General features: G+C 45.5%; 1 protein-coding gene and 1 pseudogene across 2 annotated transcripts; one reads left to right on the top strand and one right to left on the bottom strand.

Moving 5' to 3' along the window:
• The first annotated feature begins 3,026 nt into the window (after positions 1-3,026).
• LOC123729223 (elongation factor G, mitochondrial-like) lies at positions 3,027-13,016 on the top strand. Its single transcript, XM_045703498.2, is given in 19 exon segments — positions 3,027-3,249; positions 3,351-3,503; positions 3,626-3,758; positions 3,923-4,127; positions 4,215-4,331; positions 4,468-4,618; positions 4,735-4,889; positions 5,060-5,144; positions 5,297-5,332; positions 5,335-5,436; positions 5,681-5,782; positions 5,929-5,985; positions 6,107-6,244; positions 6,399-6,481; positions 9,269-9,431; positions 9,768-9,939; positions 10,077-10,237; positions 10,360-10,413; positions 10,611-13,016. Coding segments are annotated over 19 exon segments (2,268 nt in total). The 5' UTR covers positions 3,027-3,174; the 3' UTR covers positions 10,737-13,016.
• LOC123729222 (latexin-like) lies at positions 6,542-17,973 on the bottom strand (annotated as a pseudogene). The gene is made up of 7 exons (XR_014381857.1): positions 13,317-17,973; positions 8,572-8,736; positions 8,072-8,133; positions 7,676-7,850; positions 7,462-7,598; positions 7,102-7,164; positions 6,542-7,002 (listed from the first exon to the last, which is right to left on the bottom strand). The product of XR_014381857.1 is annotated as a latexin-like (transcript).
• Positions 17,974-18,078: the final 105 nt, after the last annotated feature.

The following is an 18,078-nucleotide window of genomic DNA, read 5'->3' as shown; positions in this document are numbered from 1 at the left end:
ACATCCAACGCGACACCTGCGATGACACCTTTTAACGGGGCTCTGCTCCAAAAATCTAAACTCCACTTCAAACGTCGATAGTTTGTAGAGCCTTAATGCCTTTTCCTTCTGCTCTTTCCACACACAACAAATCAAAACAAAACCACTTCTCCCCAAAAAAGCATAATTGTTAGTGAATTGTATTCCAACCAAAAACCTACACTCATTTACAACTTTAGCCCTTTTTGTTCCATTTTCAAGTTCAGTCCACCTTCAATATTCCTCCACTCCAGAAACCGTCATCCTTCTCGTCCTCTAATTGTATCTGGGTAGCGTCTCCGTTCCGTCTGGCCATGCTGGATCCATCTTCCTGCCGGTCCCCAACACTCGCAGGAAGTGTCCCTTCCGTTTAAGTTGCTCACAACACAACACGTTTTATGACACAGATAGAAATACACACCCTCAACAGATATAGCCAAGGCCACTCTCATAATAACCTTTGCCCAAGTTATAGCCAGATAATAGACAAAGTTAGGCCCTATGTGTGGTTCTGTTCAAGCAAATACATATTATAGTGAGTAGAATTCATCATATGTGATAAACTGAACATTATAACAACTCACTGAATCAGCTTTTAAAAGCAGAAGCATACATGTTTTCTTGTGTAGGCTAAGGTACTGTATTTCATTCAGGGCTCCACATTTACTTTTTAAAGTGGTAGCACTGGTGCTCTCAACTTTAAAAAGTTAGGAGCACCTAACAGTATTTATACTGAACAAAAATATAAACACAACATGCAACAATTTCAAAGATTGTACTGAGTTACATTTCATATAATGAAATTAGTCAATATAAATACATTTGGTAGGCCCTATGGATTTCATGAGGCGTAGCCACAGGTGGGCTTGGGAGGGCATAGGCCTATCCACTTGGGAGCCAAGCCTACCCAATGGGGACCCTGTGCCCAGCTAAACAGAATACGTTTTCCCCCACAAAATAGCTTTATTACAGACATAAATACTCCTAAGCACCTCTCCCCGTCAGACGATCCTGCAGGTAAAGAAGCCAGATGTGGAGGTCCTGGACTGGTGTGGTTACATGTGGTCTGCGGTTGTAAGGCCGGTTAGACGTACTGCCAAATTTTTGTAATGAACATTACAATTTTTGTAATGAACATTAAATTCTCTGGCAACAGCTCTGGTGGACATTCCTGCAGTCAGCATGCACATTCTCTCAAAACTTGAGACATCTGTGGCATTGTGTTGTGTGACAAACACAGGTGCACCTGTGTAATGATCATGCTGTTTAATCAGCTTTTTGACATGCCACACCTGTCAGGTGCATGGATAATCATGCAAAGGGGGAAATGCTCACTTACAGGGATGTAAACACATTTGTGCACACAATTTGTGAGAAATAAGCATTTTGTACATATGGAAAATTTCTGGGATCTTTTATTTCAGCTCATGAAACATGGGACCAACACTTCACATGTTGCTTTTATATTTTTGTTCAGTATACAGTACCAGTCAAAAGCTTGGAAACACCTACTCATTCAAGGGTTTTTCTTTATTTTAACAATTTTCTTTATTGTAGAATAATAGTCAAGAAATCAAAACTATGAAATAACACATATGGAATCATGTAGTAACCAAATAATTGGTAAACAAATCTAAATATTTTATATTTCAGATTCTTCAAAGTAGCCACCCCTTGCCTTGATGACAGCGTTGCACAATCCTGGCATTCTCTCAACAAGCTTCATGAGGTGGTCACCTGGAATGCATTTCAATTAACAGGTTGATAAAAGTTAATTTGTGGAATTTATTTCCTTCTTAATGCATTTGAGCCAATCAGTTGTGTTGTGACAAGGTAGGGATGGTATACAGAAGATAGCCCTATTTGGTAAAAGGCCAAGTCCATATTATGGCAAGAACAGCTCCAATAAGCAAAGAGAAACAACAGTCCATAATTACTTTAAGACATGAAGGTGAGTCAATCCGGAAAATTTCAAGAACTTTGAAAGTTTCTTCAAGTGCAGTTGCAAAACCCATCAAGCGCTATGATGAAACTGGCTCTCATGAGGACCGTCACAGGAAAAAGAAGACCCAGAGTTACCTCCGCTGCAGAGGATAAGTTCATTAGAGTTACCAGCCTTAGAAATTGCTGCCCTAAAAATGCTTCAGAGTTCAAGTAACAGACACATCTCAACATCAACTGTTCAGAGGAGACTGCGTGAATCAGGCCTTCATGGTTGAATTGCTGCAAAGAAACCACGACCAAAGAACACCAATAATAAGAAGAGACTTGCTTAGACCGGTGGAAATCTGTTCCTTGGTCTGATGTGTCCAAATTTGAGATTTTTAGTTCCAACTGCTGTGTCTTTGTGAGACACAGAGTAGGTGAACGGATGATCTCCGCACGTGTGGTTCCCACCGTGAAGCATGGAGGAGGAGGTGTGATGGTGTGGGGGTGCTTTGCTGGTGACACCGTCTGTGATTTATTTATAATTTAAGACACTTAACCAGCATGGCTACCACAGCATTTTGCAGCGATACGCACTCCCATCTGGTTTTCGCTTAGTGGGACTATCATTTGTTTTTCAACAGGACAATGACCCAACACACCTCCAGGCTCTGTAAGGGCTATTTGACCAAGAAGGAGAGTGATTGAGTGCTGCATCAGATGACCTGGCCTCCACAATCACCAGACCTCAACCCAATTGAGATGGTTTGGGATGAGATGGACCGCAGAGTGAAGGAAAAGCAGCCAACATGTGCCCAGCATATGTGGGAACTCTTAAGACTGTTGGAAAAGCATTCCAGGTGAAGCTGGTTGAAGGAATGCCCAAAGTGTGCAAAGCTGTCATCAAGGCAAAGGGTGGCTACATTAAAGAATCTAAAATATAACTTTTTTGTTTACTACATTATCCCATGTGTGTAATTTCATAATTTTGATGTCAAAATGGGGGGGAGGGGAACTGGCACGCGTTTTTCGCCTTGCCAATGTGCGTCACTGTTGAGCTTGGCAAAGCGGATTTGTTGATCCGCAAGTTTGACTCTTCAGAGTTGCTGTAGTCCAGGAAGTAATGTTTCACAACGAACTGTCTTGCGGTGCCTTGACGTTCACAGATTGACTGACATCCAGTGGGGGGGTTGTGTAAACGGAGCTTAACCGGTTCTGTCCACCAACAAAATGCGACTTCTAAAAGCAGGACTAACCTTGGGTCAAACACATTTAAGGAAACGGGGAACACTGACATTAAAAAAGGTAAGAAAATAATAACCCAAGATGTTTAGAATAGGACAGATGAGAAGGAATGGAAGTAGAGAGAAACTTAACTGAATGCAGTCTCTTTTTTCATTTTATAGGTGTTGATTAACAGTTGTCGGTCGTGCTCCTCTGGTATCGTTCCCAATGAAAGAATCCGCAACATCGGAATCTCGGCGCACATCGACTCGGGGAAGACCACACTCACCGAGCGCGTCCTCTTCTACACGGGCAGGATAGCAGAGATCCACGAGGTGAGTTAATCATAATCGGGCTCTGATTTATTTAAGTAGTTAGTTGAAGTGTGTGTGTGTGTGTTTTTTTTTAGAGGGAGGCAGACAGACAAAAACGATTGTTTGATCCTCTAACTCTACAGGTAAAGGGAAAAGATGGAGTCGGAGCCACCATGGACTCGATGGAGCTGGAGAGGCAGAGAGGCATCACCATCCAGTCAGCTGCCACATACACCATCTATAAGGATTACAACATCAACATCATCGACACCCCAGGTATGGAGAAAGATTTGTGTTAGTGGCAACACAGATCTTATGACCAGGTTCCCTTTTTGACAGATATACCATAAGTCACAGATCAATGCTAGTGTACCCAACAGCTGTTAGGATGCATTTTTGCTTTGAACTTTAACCCCAGTTTACTGCTCTGTCCTGTTCAGGCCATGTGGACTTCACCATCGAGGTGGAGCGAGCCCTGCGTGTTTTGGACGGGGCGTTCCTGGTCCTATGTGCGGTTGGAGGGGTCCAATGCCAGACCCTGACCGTGAACAGACAAATGAAACGCTACAACGTTCCCTTCCTCACCTTCATCAACAAGCTGGACCGCATGGGAGCCAACCCCAACCGCGCCCTGCAGGCCATGAGGTCAGCAGATATACAGATACTGTGGAGTAGACAGACTAGTCTGGTTTTCCATTAGCTGTGTTCTGACTTCTCTGTTCCCTCTTTCAGGACCAAGCTGAACCATAATGCAGCCTTTGTGAACATCCCCATCGGTCTGGAGGGGAACGTGAAGGGCATCATAGACCTCATAGAGGAGCGCAGCATGTACTTCGAGGGCCCATTCGGGTAAGAGAATGGAGAATATGATCGTGGCAGGGGTTTAGAGATTACTTACATTACTATCTCATATCTGAAATATTTCCGTAGCTGGAAACCCTCTTACTGAAAATAAATAAAATGGCGTCCTCTGTGGTTCCTGCAGACAGAATATCCGGTTGGATGAGATCCCGGCGGAGTTCCGTGTGGAGGCTGCAGACAGCAGACAGGAGCTGGTGGAGTGTGTGGCTGACGCTGACGAGACCCTGGGAGAGATGTTTCTGGAGGAGAGGATCCCCACCGTGCCAGAACTCAAGGTGTGTGTGTGACTGTAAATGATGTCATTTGATTTTACGCCTCAGTCATCTTTTCTGCTATGACCTGTGAACGCTGCCCCCCGGGGCCCTGACCTCTCCCGTCTCTCCTCCCACAGGCAGCCATACGCAGGGCCACAGTGCAGCGCCTCTTCAGCCCCGTGCTGGTGGGAACTGCCCTGAAGAACAAGGGGGTCCAGCCTCTATTGAACGCAGTGCTGGATTATCTTCCCAACCCCACAGAGGTCAATAACTACGCCCTCTTCAACGATGAGTGAGTAATGACCTCTGTGCCTAGACAGTGAACATCTATTCAATATGACACAGCCGTCTTTGAATGAATTGATATGCCAAAATCAAGGCAGAGTATGGGCTCAGGGACAAACTTGAACAATGCCAGTGGCAGATCTCACCACTGTCCTTGTGTTGTTTCCTCTGTGTCAGGGAGTCCAGTGACAGCATTAAGATCCTGATGGATCCAACCAGAGACGCCTCGCAGCCCTTCGTTGGCCTGGCCTTCAAACTGGAGGTGAGCACATCACAGCACACAAACACTGTGTAGCAAACCGTCTTGTCTTCAACAAGTAATCTGGCACATTTACTGTATAAACCTTTTTGTATGATAAACTGTATAGGGATTGTAGACGATCTCGCCCCCCCCCCCTCCTGACTCTGTTCTAGGCGGGTCGGTTTGGTCAGCTGACGTACGTGCGTGTGCGTACCAGGGCTGTCTGAAGAAGACTGAGTACATCGTCAACACACGCACAGGCAAGAAGGTCCGTGTGCAGAGGCTAGTGCGTCTCCATGCCGACCAGATGGAGGTGAGAACCAGGAAGTGAATGCAAACCAGAAGTAAACTGACATTCAGTGCTATGAAAAGCACAGGCACTGTGATCGTTTGTTTCTACCACACAGCCCAATGACCCTGATTCCCCAACCTGACTTACCCTAGTGATAACATCTCATGGTTAAACAACTTTATCTATACATTTAACTGAAACAATCTTAATTTTGTGTCATAAATTGTGTACCCCCCCCCCACCGCCCTGCCCTCCGGTTGGTCAGGATGTGGAGGAGGTGTATGCAGGGGACATCTGTGCCCTATTTGGGATCGACTGTGCCAGCGGAGACACCTTCACCTCCCGGACCAGCGCCAACCTCTCCATGGTACATGCCTATGGCCATTGTCCAAACTAGATAAACAACCAGTCAGCACTCACTAACGTGTATTTTAAAGATGCAATCGGTTGTGCACTGCCTGTGTGTGCATAACGTCATGACCTTGAGCATCATTCAACACGTTTCCCCCACAGGAGTCCATCCACATACCAGAGGCTGTCATCTCCATGTCTATGAAGCCGTCCAACAAGGTGGGCCCTCTCATATTCTATGTAGTATGAGGAGTCTAAATGACCATACTAAGGCGTGATACTCTTTCAGTAGAGTATATGAGCTTGCATGACCTCATCCCTCCCTCTTCCTGTGGATCAGAATGACACGGATAAGTTCTCTAAAGGCATCAACCGCTTCACCAGAGAAGACCCCACGTTCAGGGTCCACTTTGACACAGAAAGCAAGGAGACTATCATCTCTGGTATGGGAGAGCTGCACCTGGAGATCTACTCACAGGTACTAGTCTAGTAGTCCGCTCTCCGGCGACCTGAAGATCAGTGTCCTAAGTTGTCTTGAAGGATAATCGAATGTATTACTAGTTCCAAACATCTGGAATCTTCAAGGGCATTTCGGTGCAGTAAATCAAGCTGACCTTGCTGTCTTTCTGTAGAGGATGGAGAGAGAGTACAACTGCCCCTGTGTGATGGGAAAGCCCAAGGTAGCCTTCAGGGAGAGCGTGACCAGTGCGGAACCGTAGCCACTCGTAACACACGGCAACAATGTCCAAAATGAACCACTCTCAGGAGCATTACATTGTGTACAGTGACGGCTTTATTGGCCCGCTTCACTTCATCAATAGAGTATATTAACAAAAAGTTGAAACGCATTGTTATAGCTTACCAAGAGTCTTACAAGCTGTAAAAGCAGTGCATTCGCATAGCATGTAAGGCCACTGACGTGTGCCCTCTCCTCTCTGAAGCAGTAGTGGTGAAGGTAAAACATAATTACTAAAGCCAAGAGTGTGAAGTGTAAAGCTCAGCTTTTCAAAGCAGGTAGAAAGTGGCTTTACCCTTCATTCAAGTCCTAAGAAAGAGATGTGCTGTACTCTTCCCTGCAGTACTTGAGTAAGGCTCTGGAGTGTTTTTCCGTGCATCTCAGTTGGTGGTGCTTGGAGGAGCCTCACAGTGGTGGCACTTTGGCTGCAGCTCAGTCTGCAGGACTTGAACTCCCTGTTCTGGGGGCCAGGTGACTAGTAGCTTCCAGTGGATGATCTCCTGCGCGTAACCACACACACACAACAACAATGCACCTTTTATAATAACAAACATGACGTGTGAGTTATGTTAAGACCGGTGGCAGAATGTTTTCGTTACCTGGGAAATCATTTCATGCAGCAGGACATGGTAGTTGAACCTTAGCTGGTCCTTCTCAGTCTCCTGTTGAGGGACAGACAGAACCAGGGACCAAGTGTGTGAGAAGGACAGATGGGAAGGGACGGGTGGGGAGTTAAGTGTCAATTTGGAATTTGGGCAGATATCTCCATGGTTACACTAAGGTTCTTAAGTTATTGTCCGACTACATCAGACGCATGCCTGATCATACCACGCCTGGATAGGCGTTTAACGTATCAGCTAACCATATATGATCTAGCAATCCGATGCCCGACTGCACAATCGATGACGTAGCACGCAACCATTGGTTGATGCAACGCCACCGACCTCTTGGCTGCTCACCAGCTGTGTGAAGTTGGCGACCTGAGCCATGTTGTAAAGCGTGCTCTCATTGGACTCCCTCAGCATGATGAAACTGGAGGCCACGCCCCCCAGTTGCCAGAAGGGCTTCATGCTGGGCTCCATGTGACCGTAGCTGTCTGTCAAAGAAACCACAAACATCACAGTCAGAAAAGAGATGGGAGGGGGTCAGCTGTGTGTGTGGCTCTATATCTACCTGGTATATTGCTTCCTGACGCTAGGTTATTGCTGGCTCTGTGTTGCTTGTAGAAGGCCTCTTCCTGAGCAGTGGTGTTGCTTTGACACAGTCCCTCACAGGAGGCCTGGACCTAGGGAGCACTCTGCCCCTCTCACCCGGGAAAGAGGAGCTCCGCAGAGCACTGTCCCGAAACCTTTTTATAGGGAGAGGAAAGGGTGAGGTAGTTGAGGAGAAAGTGAGAATATGAAAGGAATGATGTTAGGGGAAGATACGGGAGAGGGGGAAAAAAAGTTGATCTAACACAGGTGTTTATCACCATGGCAGTGTAGACAAGGTTACTCAACCCACCGTGTATTTATTCACATGGCTGTTCTGTGCTACAGTGAGTCACTGAGAATGTGAATAGGATCTTACGTTACTGATCATGTCCTGCATGGTAAGCTCCAGTTATACTTCCTCCCCTTGTCTGCCACATCCTGACAGCCAGGGAGAGAGAGAGCAGGAATGAACCACTTCAGACAAAATGTAAGCAAACAGAACTATGTTCCATAAAGCCGTGGGGCAGCAGGTAGCCTAGCGGTTAGAGCGTTGGACTAGCAACCGAAAGGTTAGAAGATCGAATCTCCGAGCTGACAAGGTAAAAATCTGTCATTCTGCCCCTGAACAAGGCAGTTAACCCACTCTTCCTAGGCCGTCATTGAAAATAAGAACATGTTCTTAACTGACTTCCCTAGTTAAAAATGTTAAAAAAATAAATAAAAAAGCCCCCACTGTATGCGGTATTGAGAATTGACTTATCCGCACAGACCTCCCATATCCATCCCCTTCAAGGATCCTTCCTTGCCTTGTAATATTAACTGCCCCTTGCCCAAAACACTCCCCAAAGTATGCTGATCCTCCTTCTCCACTCCTACCTCTGCGCTGCCGCTGTTTACTGTGCTGAGAAAGATCCATCTGTAGGGTGAGCCATAGCGGGTGTTCAGGTAGTGTTGGACCACCGTAGCTGCCCGGCGGGCAGGGTAGTGACTCGGGTTCAGCACGCCAGTCGTCATCACTTCTTCCACCACCTCGCTTTCCTCCTAATCCACACCGGAGAGAAGGGGAATGAGAGCAAAGAGGGTGGTGAGGACAGGTAGGGAGTGTCAGTCTGCCACAATGGGACTTTGACCTCTGTGTGTGCTGGTGCAGGAAGTAGTGTCCTGCCCTAGTTCTAGATAAGGAGAAAGAGGGAGAATACAGAGAAATATAGTGAGTAAGGGGAGGGTAGAAGTGTCAGAGAGGAAGAAAGTGCCTGGAAAGGCTAACTCCCTGCCCGTTGAGGTTGTTGCGGTTAGACAGCTGGAGAAACAGCCACATGCAGGGGGAGAACTTCCTGCTTCCTCCCAAGACAATAATTCAGTTAGTACCGCCCTTCTTTAAAAGAGACAGGCCACACATTTCCCTTCTCCTCACTAACATAAAAGCATGGCAAATGACCATACAGCTACTTTGTTTGTCTATGTTAATGTGAGTTGATCGTTTTGGCAACTATGGCAGTTCTTTACCTACCAATGCTTTAATGAAAATCCTCTAAATTAGTTACTGATTTTGGCTATGTGCTTGTCTCTGCAGGTTTGACTTTACCCATAAGAAGCAGTCTGGTGGTTCTGGGCAGTACGGTAAAGTGATAGGATTTCTTGAACCTCTGGACCAAGAAAACTACACAAAAGTGGAGTTTGAAGACCAGACTGTTGGAACCAACATCCCCAAACAGTTTGTGCCGGTTGTTGAGAAGGTGTGTAATTAGGATTGAAAAAAATCCTGTAGCTTTTTCAGATAGAAATTCTAGTAGACCTCTAATCTCATACCCCAAGAGTGGGCAAACTTCTTGATTTGAGGGCCACGTCGGGATTGAAAATTTCAAGAGGGCCACAGATATTTTTATTTTGACCGATTTTAGTTTGTCAATCAATTTGTGGGCTACAAAAAGGGCATTCATTTTAATATATAGGTCTATTATAATTTCTATTTTCTTTACTCAAACCTCCCGTGGGCCGGATTGAATGGGCCCGCGGGCCGTAGTTTGCCCACCACTGTCACTCTTTCTCCATCACATCCCTCCCTCCTGCAGGGATTCAGAGAGGCCTGTGAGAAAGGCCCTCTGACTGGTCACAAGATCTCAGGCGTCAAGTTCCTATTGGAAGACGGAGCGCATCACATGGTGGACTCGAATGAGATCTCCTTCATCCGTGCAGGGGAGTCCAAACTGAACTACACTCTCTACACGCTCTTAAACAAGGTGGGTGTAAACTAACCAGAATACACCCCCCATTGTTCTCGCATATTTTTCCCTCTGTATACCTTTTCCGTGCTTCTCAGCTTTTTGACAAACCTACTGAATGTCTCCTCTCTCCTTCCATCCATGTCCCCCTCTTGGTAGCCATGGAGAAGGCCAACGCTGCCGTGCTGGAGCCAATCATGTCAGTAGAAATTGTGGCGCCCGATGAGTTCCAAGGGACAGTCATCGCCGGGGTCAACCGTCACCATGGCGTTATCAGTGGGCAGGATGGGGCAGAGGGCTACTTTACGCTGTATGCTGATGTGAGTGCAGCTCTGTCCTACTCACACTTCCTATGCCCTTTTCTTTCTGCAAAGACAGGATAGCTTAAACGTCTGTCCAGTCACTGTGTATTTGATGGTCAATCGCCATTTCCTCTCCCCAGATTCCACTGAATGACATGTTTGGTTACGCCACAGAGCTCCGGTCCTGTACAGAGGTAAGGCACTGGCTGCTCTAGTCGGATGTCAAGACGTCAATTAGTCATAAAATTGTCTAGGATATCAAGCCATGCATTTTTCAGTGATATTGAATTGAGTTTGTATTTGCTCATTTTTTTCAGTTAATTTATTTGGACTAAAGTTATTGCTCAGTCTATGATCCTTTCTGGAGAACTGATGTGTGTGTTGTGTCCAGGGGAAAGGAGAGTACACCATGGAGTATAGCAGATACCAGCCATGTCTGCCCAGCACTCAGGAGGAGCTCATCAACAAATACCTGGAGTCAACGGGACAGCTGCCTGCCAAGAAGGGGAAGAACTGAGGATGGACAACACACACCATCAATGAATTGTAAACACATTACAGAGCGGTTGAATGGAGATGAAGGTTGGGACTAATAACAATAACTAATGTAAAACATACGGTGTGCATAAAACGTATATAGGTTAAGAACTTCTGTGAAAGAGCATAGTTTGAAAGATATGGCAAATAAAAATCTAACCGGATGTACATCAGAAATAGATGGGAGAGGTTGAGGAAGGACAGGAGTAAAAACAAACAAAATAGAACTATTGTAAAATAGACTGTCCATAAAATGTATATAGTATGTAGAAGCTGGAAGTAGAAGCCTAAGTGTTGTTTACTCCAATTAGGGTAGGGGTGGTAGGGTTAGAAAGTAATGAAGGAAACTAATGTTTAAGATATCTATGTACCAGTCAAAAGTTGACACCTACTCATTCAAGTTTTTTTTCTGCTATATTGTAGAATAATAGTGAAGACATCAAAACTATGAAATGGCACATGTGGAATCATGTATTAACCAAAAAGTGTTAATTTTATATTTGAGATTCTTCAAAGTAGCCACCCTTTGCCTTGATGACAGCTTTGCACACGCTTGGCATTCTCTCAACCAGCTTCACCTGGAATGCTTTTCCAACAGTCTTGAAGGAGTTCCCACAAATGCTGAGCACTTGTTGGCAGCTTTTCATTCACTCTGCGATCCAACTCATCCCAAACCATCTCAATTGGGTTGAGGTCGGGTGATTGGAGGCCAGGTCATCTGATGCAGCAGTCCATCATGCCACTTCTTGGTCAAATAGCCCTTACAGAGCCTGGAGGTGTGTTGGGTCATTGTCCTGTTGAAAAACAAATGATAGTCCCACTAAGCGCAAACCAGATGGGATGTCGTGTTGCTGCAGAATGTTGTGGTAGCCATGCTGGTTAAGTGTGCCTTGAATGCTACATAAATCAGACGGTGTCAGCAGCAAAGCACCATCTCCCCACCTCCTCCATGCTTCACGGTGGTAACCACACATGCGGTGATCATCCGTTCACCTACTCTGTGTCACAAAGACATGGCGGTTGGAACCAAAAATCACAAATTTGGACTCATCAGACCAAAGGACAGATTTCCACTGGTCTAATGTTCATTGCTCATGTTTCTTGGCCCAAGCAAGTGTCTTCTTATTGGTGTCCTTTAGTAGTGGTTTCTTTGCAGCAATTCAACCATGAAGGCCTGAATCACGCAGTCTCCTCTGAACAGTTGATGTTGAGATGTATCTGTTACTTGAACTCTGAAGCATTTATTTAGGCTAATGGTTTTTTCGACTGCACTTCAAGAAACTTTCAAAGTTCTTGAAATGTTCCATATTGACTGACCTTCATGTCTTAAAGTAATGGACTGTCATTTCTCTTTGCTTATTTGAGCTGTTGTTGCCATAATATGGACTTGGTCTTTTACCAAATAGGGCCATCTTCTGTATACCACCCTACCTTGTCACAACACAACTGATTGGCTCAAATGCATTAAGGAAAGAAATTCCACAAATTAACAAGGCACACCTGTTAATTTAAATGCATTCCAGGTGACTACCTCATGAAGCTGGTTGAGAGAATGCCAAGGGTGGGCAAAGCTGTCATCAAGGCCAAGGGTGGCTACTTTGAAGAATCTGATATAAAATACATTTGTTTAAAACTTTTTTGGGTTACTACATGATTCCATATGTGTTATTTCGTAGTTTGTCTTCACTATTATTCTACAATGTAGAAAATAGTAAAAGTAAAGAAAAACCCTTGAATGAGTAGGTCTGTCCATACTTTTGACTGGTATGTATGTTTGTGTGTATGTATAAAAAAAAATATGGGGGATTGGAAATGATGCAGACAATTACATTGATGAAAGCTACAATTTATCTGCCGTATTAAAGCTGATCTACTCCCTTAAAAAAATAACATTACAGTACTGAAATGGAATGCTTGTTCTTAACTTGCCTAGTTAAATAAACGTGAAATTAAAATAAGGTTTGTGTATTATATCTTATGTGCATTCAAAATGCTACAAATGATCAGATGACCAAGTGAATTCCCTTGATTCACCCCCTTGTTTTCCCCCCATACTGTCCTAAAGTATTATGACTATTTCCATTCAGCCTTTGCTCTCCAGCAAACAGCCTTGTCCCACAGCCTAGCAGTTTTTATGAAGACTTGAGGCAAGCTCAAAGTTTGGACTTCAACTCGGGCATGTATATTAACTGGTTTTGTACTATGTACAGCATATGTTGTAATGATGATTAAATAAGATTGACCTAATACTACCATTTCACCAGGGTGTCATTGTTCCTTCATTTACTTAGATGGTTATGTGGTTGATGTGTTCATTTTAGGTTGCCTGAATTTGATCTAATCTGGATTCGACAGGAAAGCACAACTCGGGTTGTGAAATACTAACCAATCTGCCTCACAGCAAGAAGCTGGAAAAAGTTAAGTCAAATCAGTATTTTCAAGCAAAACAAACTGGAGACTTTCTCCATGTTTATGTAGGCCTATACAGCAAGTCTCCCGAGTCTATGCTGATGTGCCTCCTCTTGGAATAGAGGATTCTAGGGGTTTGTAGCTCACTCACCTCTGTGGTGGTCTGTGTGTCCTCTCCCAGAGGAACACTGTTTGGGTGTTGATCGAACCCCACTGTTGGTCCTGACCCACTTCTGACAGTCACGGTCGGGTTCCCGTGGACCACGGTCAGAACAACCAGAAGGATAAGCAGCGTCCAGCCCATACTCCACACTAAGATCTGAGAACAGAAAACGAATGCCAAAGAGGACTGTGGAGTCCTAAGGAATGCAAGCTGAGTGTAAATGGGTATCCATTTCAGGGTTATGAGTGAGAGGAACCAGACAGTCCAGCTCAGCTGCCTGTTCGGTTTTCTTTGTCTTTATCTAAACAAACTGCTCTTCTGGTCTCATGTAGGCCGTAACACTGAGTAGAACAGTCCTCCAGACTGCTCTACTTTAAAAGGAGTGCAGTCAAACATTCCACACTATTAGGTCTCAATAACACTAAAATTGTGAAAATGTTAATGACTTTTTAATCCGAAAGCTTTTTAAAGAAAAGGGGCCACATTTATTAATATTGCATAGAAACCGTTGTACAACACTACTTAAACTGATTGTATAATGTTCGTACGCATAGAAAAAGTGTGCTTTATCGAACAATTGTATGAGCGTCACAAGCACGCCAGTAGGAGATAACCCAGGGGGGACACGACCCCCCCATCCTGGGAAAAATGATTTGTCCCCCCCAATATATCACTGAAACATAACTATGTAATTGAAATAATATTAATAATACGCAATGAAAGCAATTGTGCTGATTATAGACACTTAATAGCGCGTTAAGTTTCAAAAGATTGCGACCCCCCCCACCCTTTGCCTCACAATGGTTTGATCCACTGCCAGTTCCTTAGTTGGCAAGGTAACAGAGGGGTCGTATCCACTGTCTGAAAGGCACTCAATGAACGTAACTGACGTGAGGTTAATCCAGTCAATCGCGCACACACACTAGCTGAATATGCAGAGCTAGCGCGCAAATATTAACTATTAAGCTAGCTAGTACCTATTCCATTTATGTGGCCTCGTCAAAGATGGAATCTTTGCTATCGTCAATTTATTCCAAGATCAGCATGCAGATGATGTAAGTTAGTGCTTCAAAGACCCTGTGATAAGGTTAGCGATAAACTGGAGTCCAAACTGAACTACACTCTCTTCTACCATTGTCTTAAATATATTTAATGGTCTCGTTGCAAAAGCTAAATTGTCGCAAGGGAACTTTTATTTATTTTATTTCACCTTTATTTAACCCAGGTAGCAAAGATTATAGCAAACACCACTGAAACGGAATTGGTGCTCGCTAGCTTTGCAAATTCAGCTATTGTTGGAAGCCAGCCAATATGAAACAAACTATTAAAATTACAAAAGGTTGCAGCATATGTTGTGTAAATGGTGAACTCATACAGCTGTCAACTCTTGTCATTTTAATCCGTTTCACATTTGCTAGCTACCTTTTAGATCGAAGGCCAAATAGAATGATAAAAGATAAGATGATAGAAGCCCATCTCCTACTGTAAATAACCTACACACTGTGTGTGTGTGTGTAGCCAGCCAGCCAGGTAGAAAAATAAAACACGGACATCAGAGTATTTTTCAGTACACCAAAATGCAAAGTAAGAACCCTAGTAGCCTAATATCTCAAAGACTAGTTGATAAAATGTTCATAAGAAAGAAATGAAATTCTAATGGAAATGTTTCACAATGATGTCATTAGGCAGAGCAGGCAATAGATGGCACACAGACAGCAGAGTTGGGGACAGATATGCAGGGACAGACTGGCAGAGACAGGGAGTCTCAGGTAAGTTTGTTGAGTCTTTGTTTGGCAACATTATGAAAGGTTCTCCATTTTTTTTACTTGTAAAATAGGAACATAATTGGAAAATGCCATGGATACCCCCACTCTCAACTTAAACTGGTGACTGAACTAAGATTTGTTTAAGGCAATGGTTTTGCTGTTGTGATTAGTTGCACCATTCTAGCACTACCACCCTGTCGCCTTTGTTGACCACCTCTTCCTGCATTGTGAGTTTGTCTCTATATGTCCAGTAGTCCCTCACCAGGATGGGCATACTCTTTCTTGTGTCTGGCCAGCTTCTTAGGATAAAATACTGAAGCATTCGAGAAGTATCATGTTGAGGAAGCCATGCCCACAGCAGATCTTTATTGATCAGCTGATGCAATGGCTCACACACGCCATACAGATGAGGTAATATGGCTAAGTCATTTTCAAAACCAAACAGTCACTGCACTGCTTTTGCGTCTGTAGGTGGAGGCATCTGCTGTACTGCATCCACCTTCTTGGGGTCTGGGTTCAAGCCTTCAGCCTGTGGAGGCACGGTCGGCAGAGATAACTGACCTAGTGGGGTCTCGCGTCCCACTTCTGACACCATGTTAATCTGTGTATGTGAATAACTCACGTTGGAGAGTTAGATAAGATGCAAGCATAATCCTTTACTCATGTAACACGCATGTTACAGGTCACGACACCCTCATCAGACACACATAATGCACCTGTTTATCTATCCTAGATAGGTGCCCCACTAGCACCATCTCTGGGTTGGCATTATGCACATTATCTCAACAATTGTACATACTGGCCCAGACCACCCTGGTTCAGCCTTCTCCTGTCCCTGTTGTCTGTGACACCTTGGAAACTGCCCCTGATACCCGACCTGCTGTCTCAGGCCAGTGGAACTCTGTGGCACACCGCCTCGGTCTGTGGGCTTGGCCACTAAATGGTCCATGTTAGGACTACAGGAGGGTGTAATGAACACCATGCAGAGCGCAAGGGCTACAACCGCGGCATACCAGTTGTGCTGGCGGTTGTTCTGCTCTTGGTGCACTGGTATTAAGGTTGTGACCGAGTCATGCGGGGTGTAGTATGTCCTCCAATACCTGCAGTCTCGCTTGGATGAGGGCTTGGCAGCCTCTACACTGAGAGGGTATTTGGCCGCTATATCTGCCTGCCATGTGGGGTGGATGGACAGGCCGGTGGGGCACCATCCCTTGGTCTCCAGGTTTATGAAGGGGGTTTGTCGCCTACGTCCAGCTATGACCCGCTCCATGGTGAGCTGAGATCTGAATGTGGTCTTGGCAGCTTTGGCAAAGCCGCCTTTCGAATCATTGGAGTCTGCCTCCCTGAAACACTTCTCCTTGAAGGTGGCTTTCTTGGTAGCGATTACTTCCATGAAGAGGGTTGCTGAGCTCCATGCTCTTTCTGTAAGTTCTGAGTGCTACCGGATGGACCCCGGGGGGAGGAGTATATCTCTCCGCCTTAACCCTTCATTCCTCTCGAAGGTTCTGTCAGACAGGCATGTGAACATCGCTTACGATCCCCCGGCAGTAGCGGGGGAGTCTGGGCCTCGCTCCGGCATGCTGTGCCCTGTGCGGGCACTGGCTGCCTATGTGGAGTGGACACAGTCAGTGAGAACAACAGACCAGCTCTTTGTCTGCTACGGTGAGTCTCCTGGGGGCTGGGTTATCAAAGCAGAGTCTCTCTAACTGGATCATGACACAATTACGACAGCATACCGCCTGTCTGGCAGGCCAGTGCTGGGATCTGTGGTGCCCTTGCTGATATCTGTGCTGCGGCCAGCTGGACTTCCTCTTGCACCTTTGCTAGGTACTAATCGGGTAAATGTGGCACCTCCCTCCGCGGTTGGTTCAGCGGTCCTGGGCGTCGCCTCCCCTTCCGGGGACTGTGCCTGGACACCCCTTCCACTGACGGCCCAAAGCTGGGACTTCGCCGCTGGCTGGCCAGATCCCTCTAGCACCGACGAAATCTGGTACGGGTATTCCAACGTAGGGAAACATAGCGAAGGTTACATATGTAACCACAGTCATGTCAGCTATACTGCTCAAAAAAAATAAAGGGAACACTTAAACAACACATCCTAGATCTGAATGAAAGAAATAATCTTATTAAATACTTTTTTCTTTACATAGTTGAATGTGCTGACAAGAAAATCACACAAAAATAATCAATGGAAATCCAATTTATCAACCCATGGAGGTCTGGATTTGGAGTCACACTCAAAATTAAAGTGGAAAACCACACTACAGGCTGATCCAACTTTGATGTAATGTCCTTAAAACAAGTCAAAATGAGGCTCAGTAGTGTGTGTGTCCTCCACATCCCTGTATGACCTCCCTACAATGCCTGGGCATGCTCCTGATGAGGTGGCGGATGGTCTCCTGAGGGATCTCCTCCCAGACCTGGACTAAAGCATCCGCCAACTCCTGGACAGTCTGTGGTGCAACGTGGCGTTGGTGGAGACATGATGTCCCAGATGTGCTCAATTGGATTCAGGTCTGGGGAACGGGCGGGCCAGTCCATAGCATCAATGCCTTCCTCTTGCAGGAATTGCTGACCCACTCCAGCCAAATGAGGTCTAGCATTGTCTTGCATTAGGAGGAACCCAGGGCCAACCGCACCAGCATATGGTCTCACAAGGGGTCTGAGGATCTCATCTCGGTACCTAATGGCAGTCAGGCTACCTCTGGCGAGCACATGGAGGGCTGTGCGGCCCCCCAAAGAAATGCCACCCCACACCATGACTGACCCACCGCCAAACCGGTCATGCTGGAGGATGTTGCAGGCAGCAGAACGTTCTCCACGGCGTCTCCAGACTCTGTCACATGCTCAGTGTGAACCTGTTTTCATCTGTGAAGAGCACAGGGCGCCAGTGGTGAATTTGCCAATCTTGGTGTTCTCTGGCAAATGCCAAACGTCCTGCACGGTGTTGGGCTGTAAGCACAACCCCCACCTGTGGACGTCGG

Source organism: Salmo salar, chromosome 20 (genome assembly GCF_965601325.2).
Source record: "Salmo salar chromosome 20, fSalSal1, whole genome shotgun sequence".
Lineage (NCBI taxonomy): Eukaryota > Metazoa > Chordata > Actinopteri > Salmoniformes > Salmonidae > Salmo > Salmo salar.
Note: the sequence above shows the minus strand (reverse complement) of the source record. Positions and strands in the feature narration are given on the sequence as shown.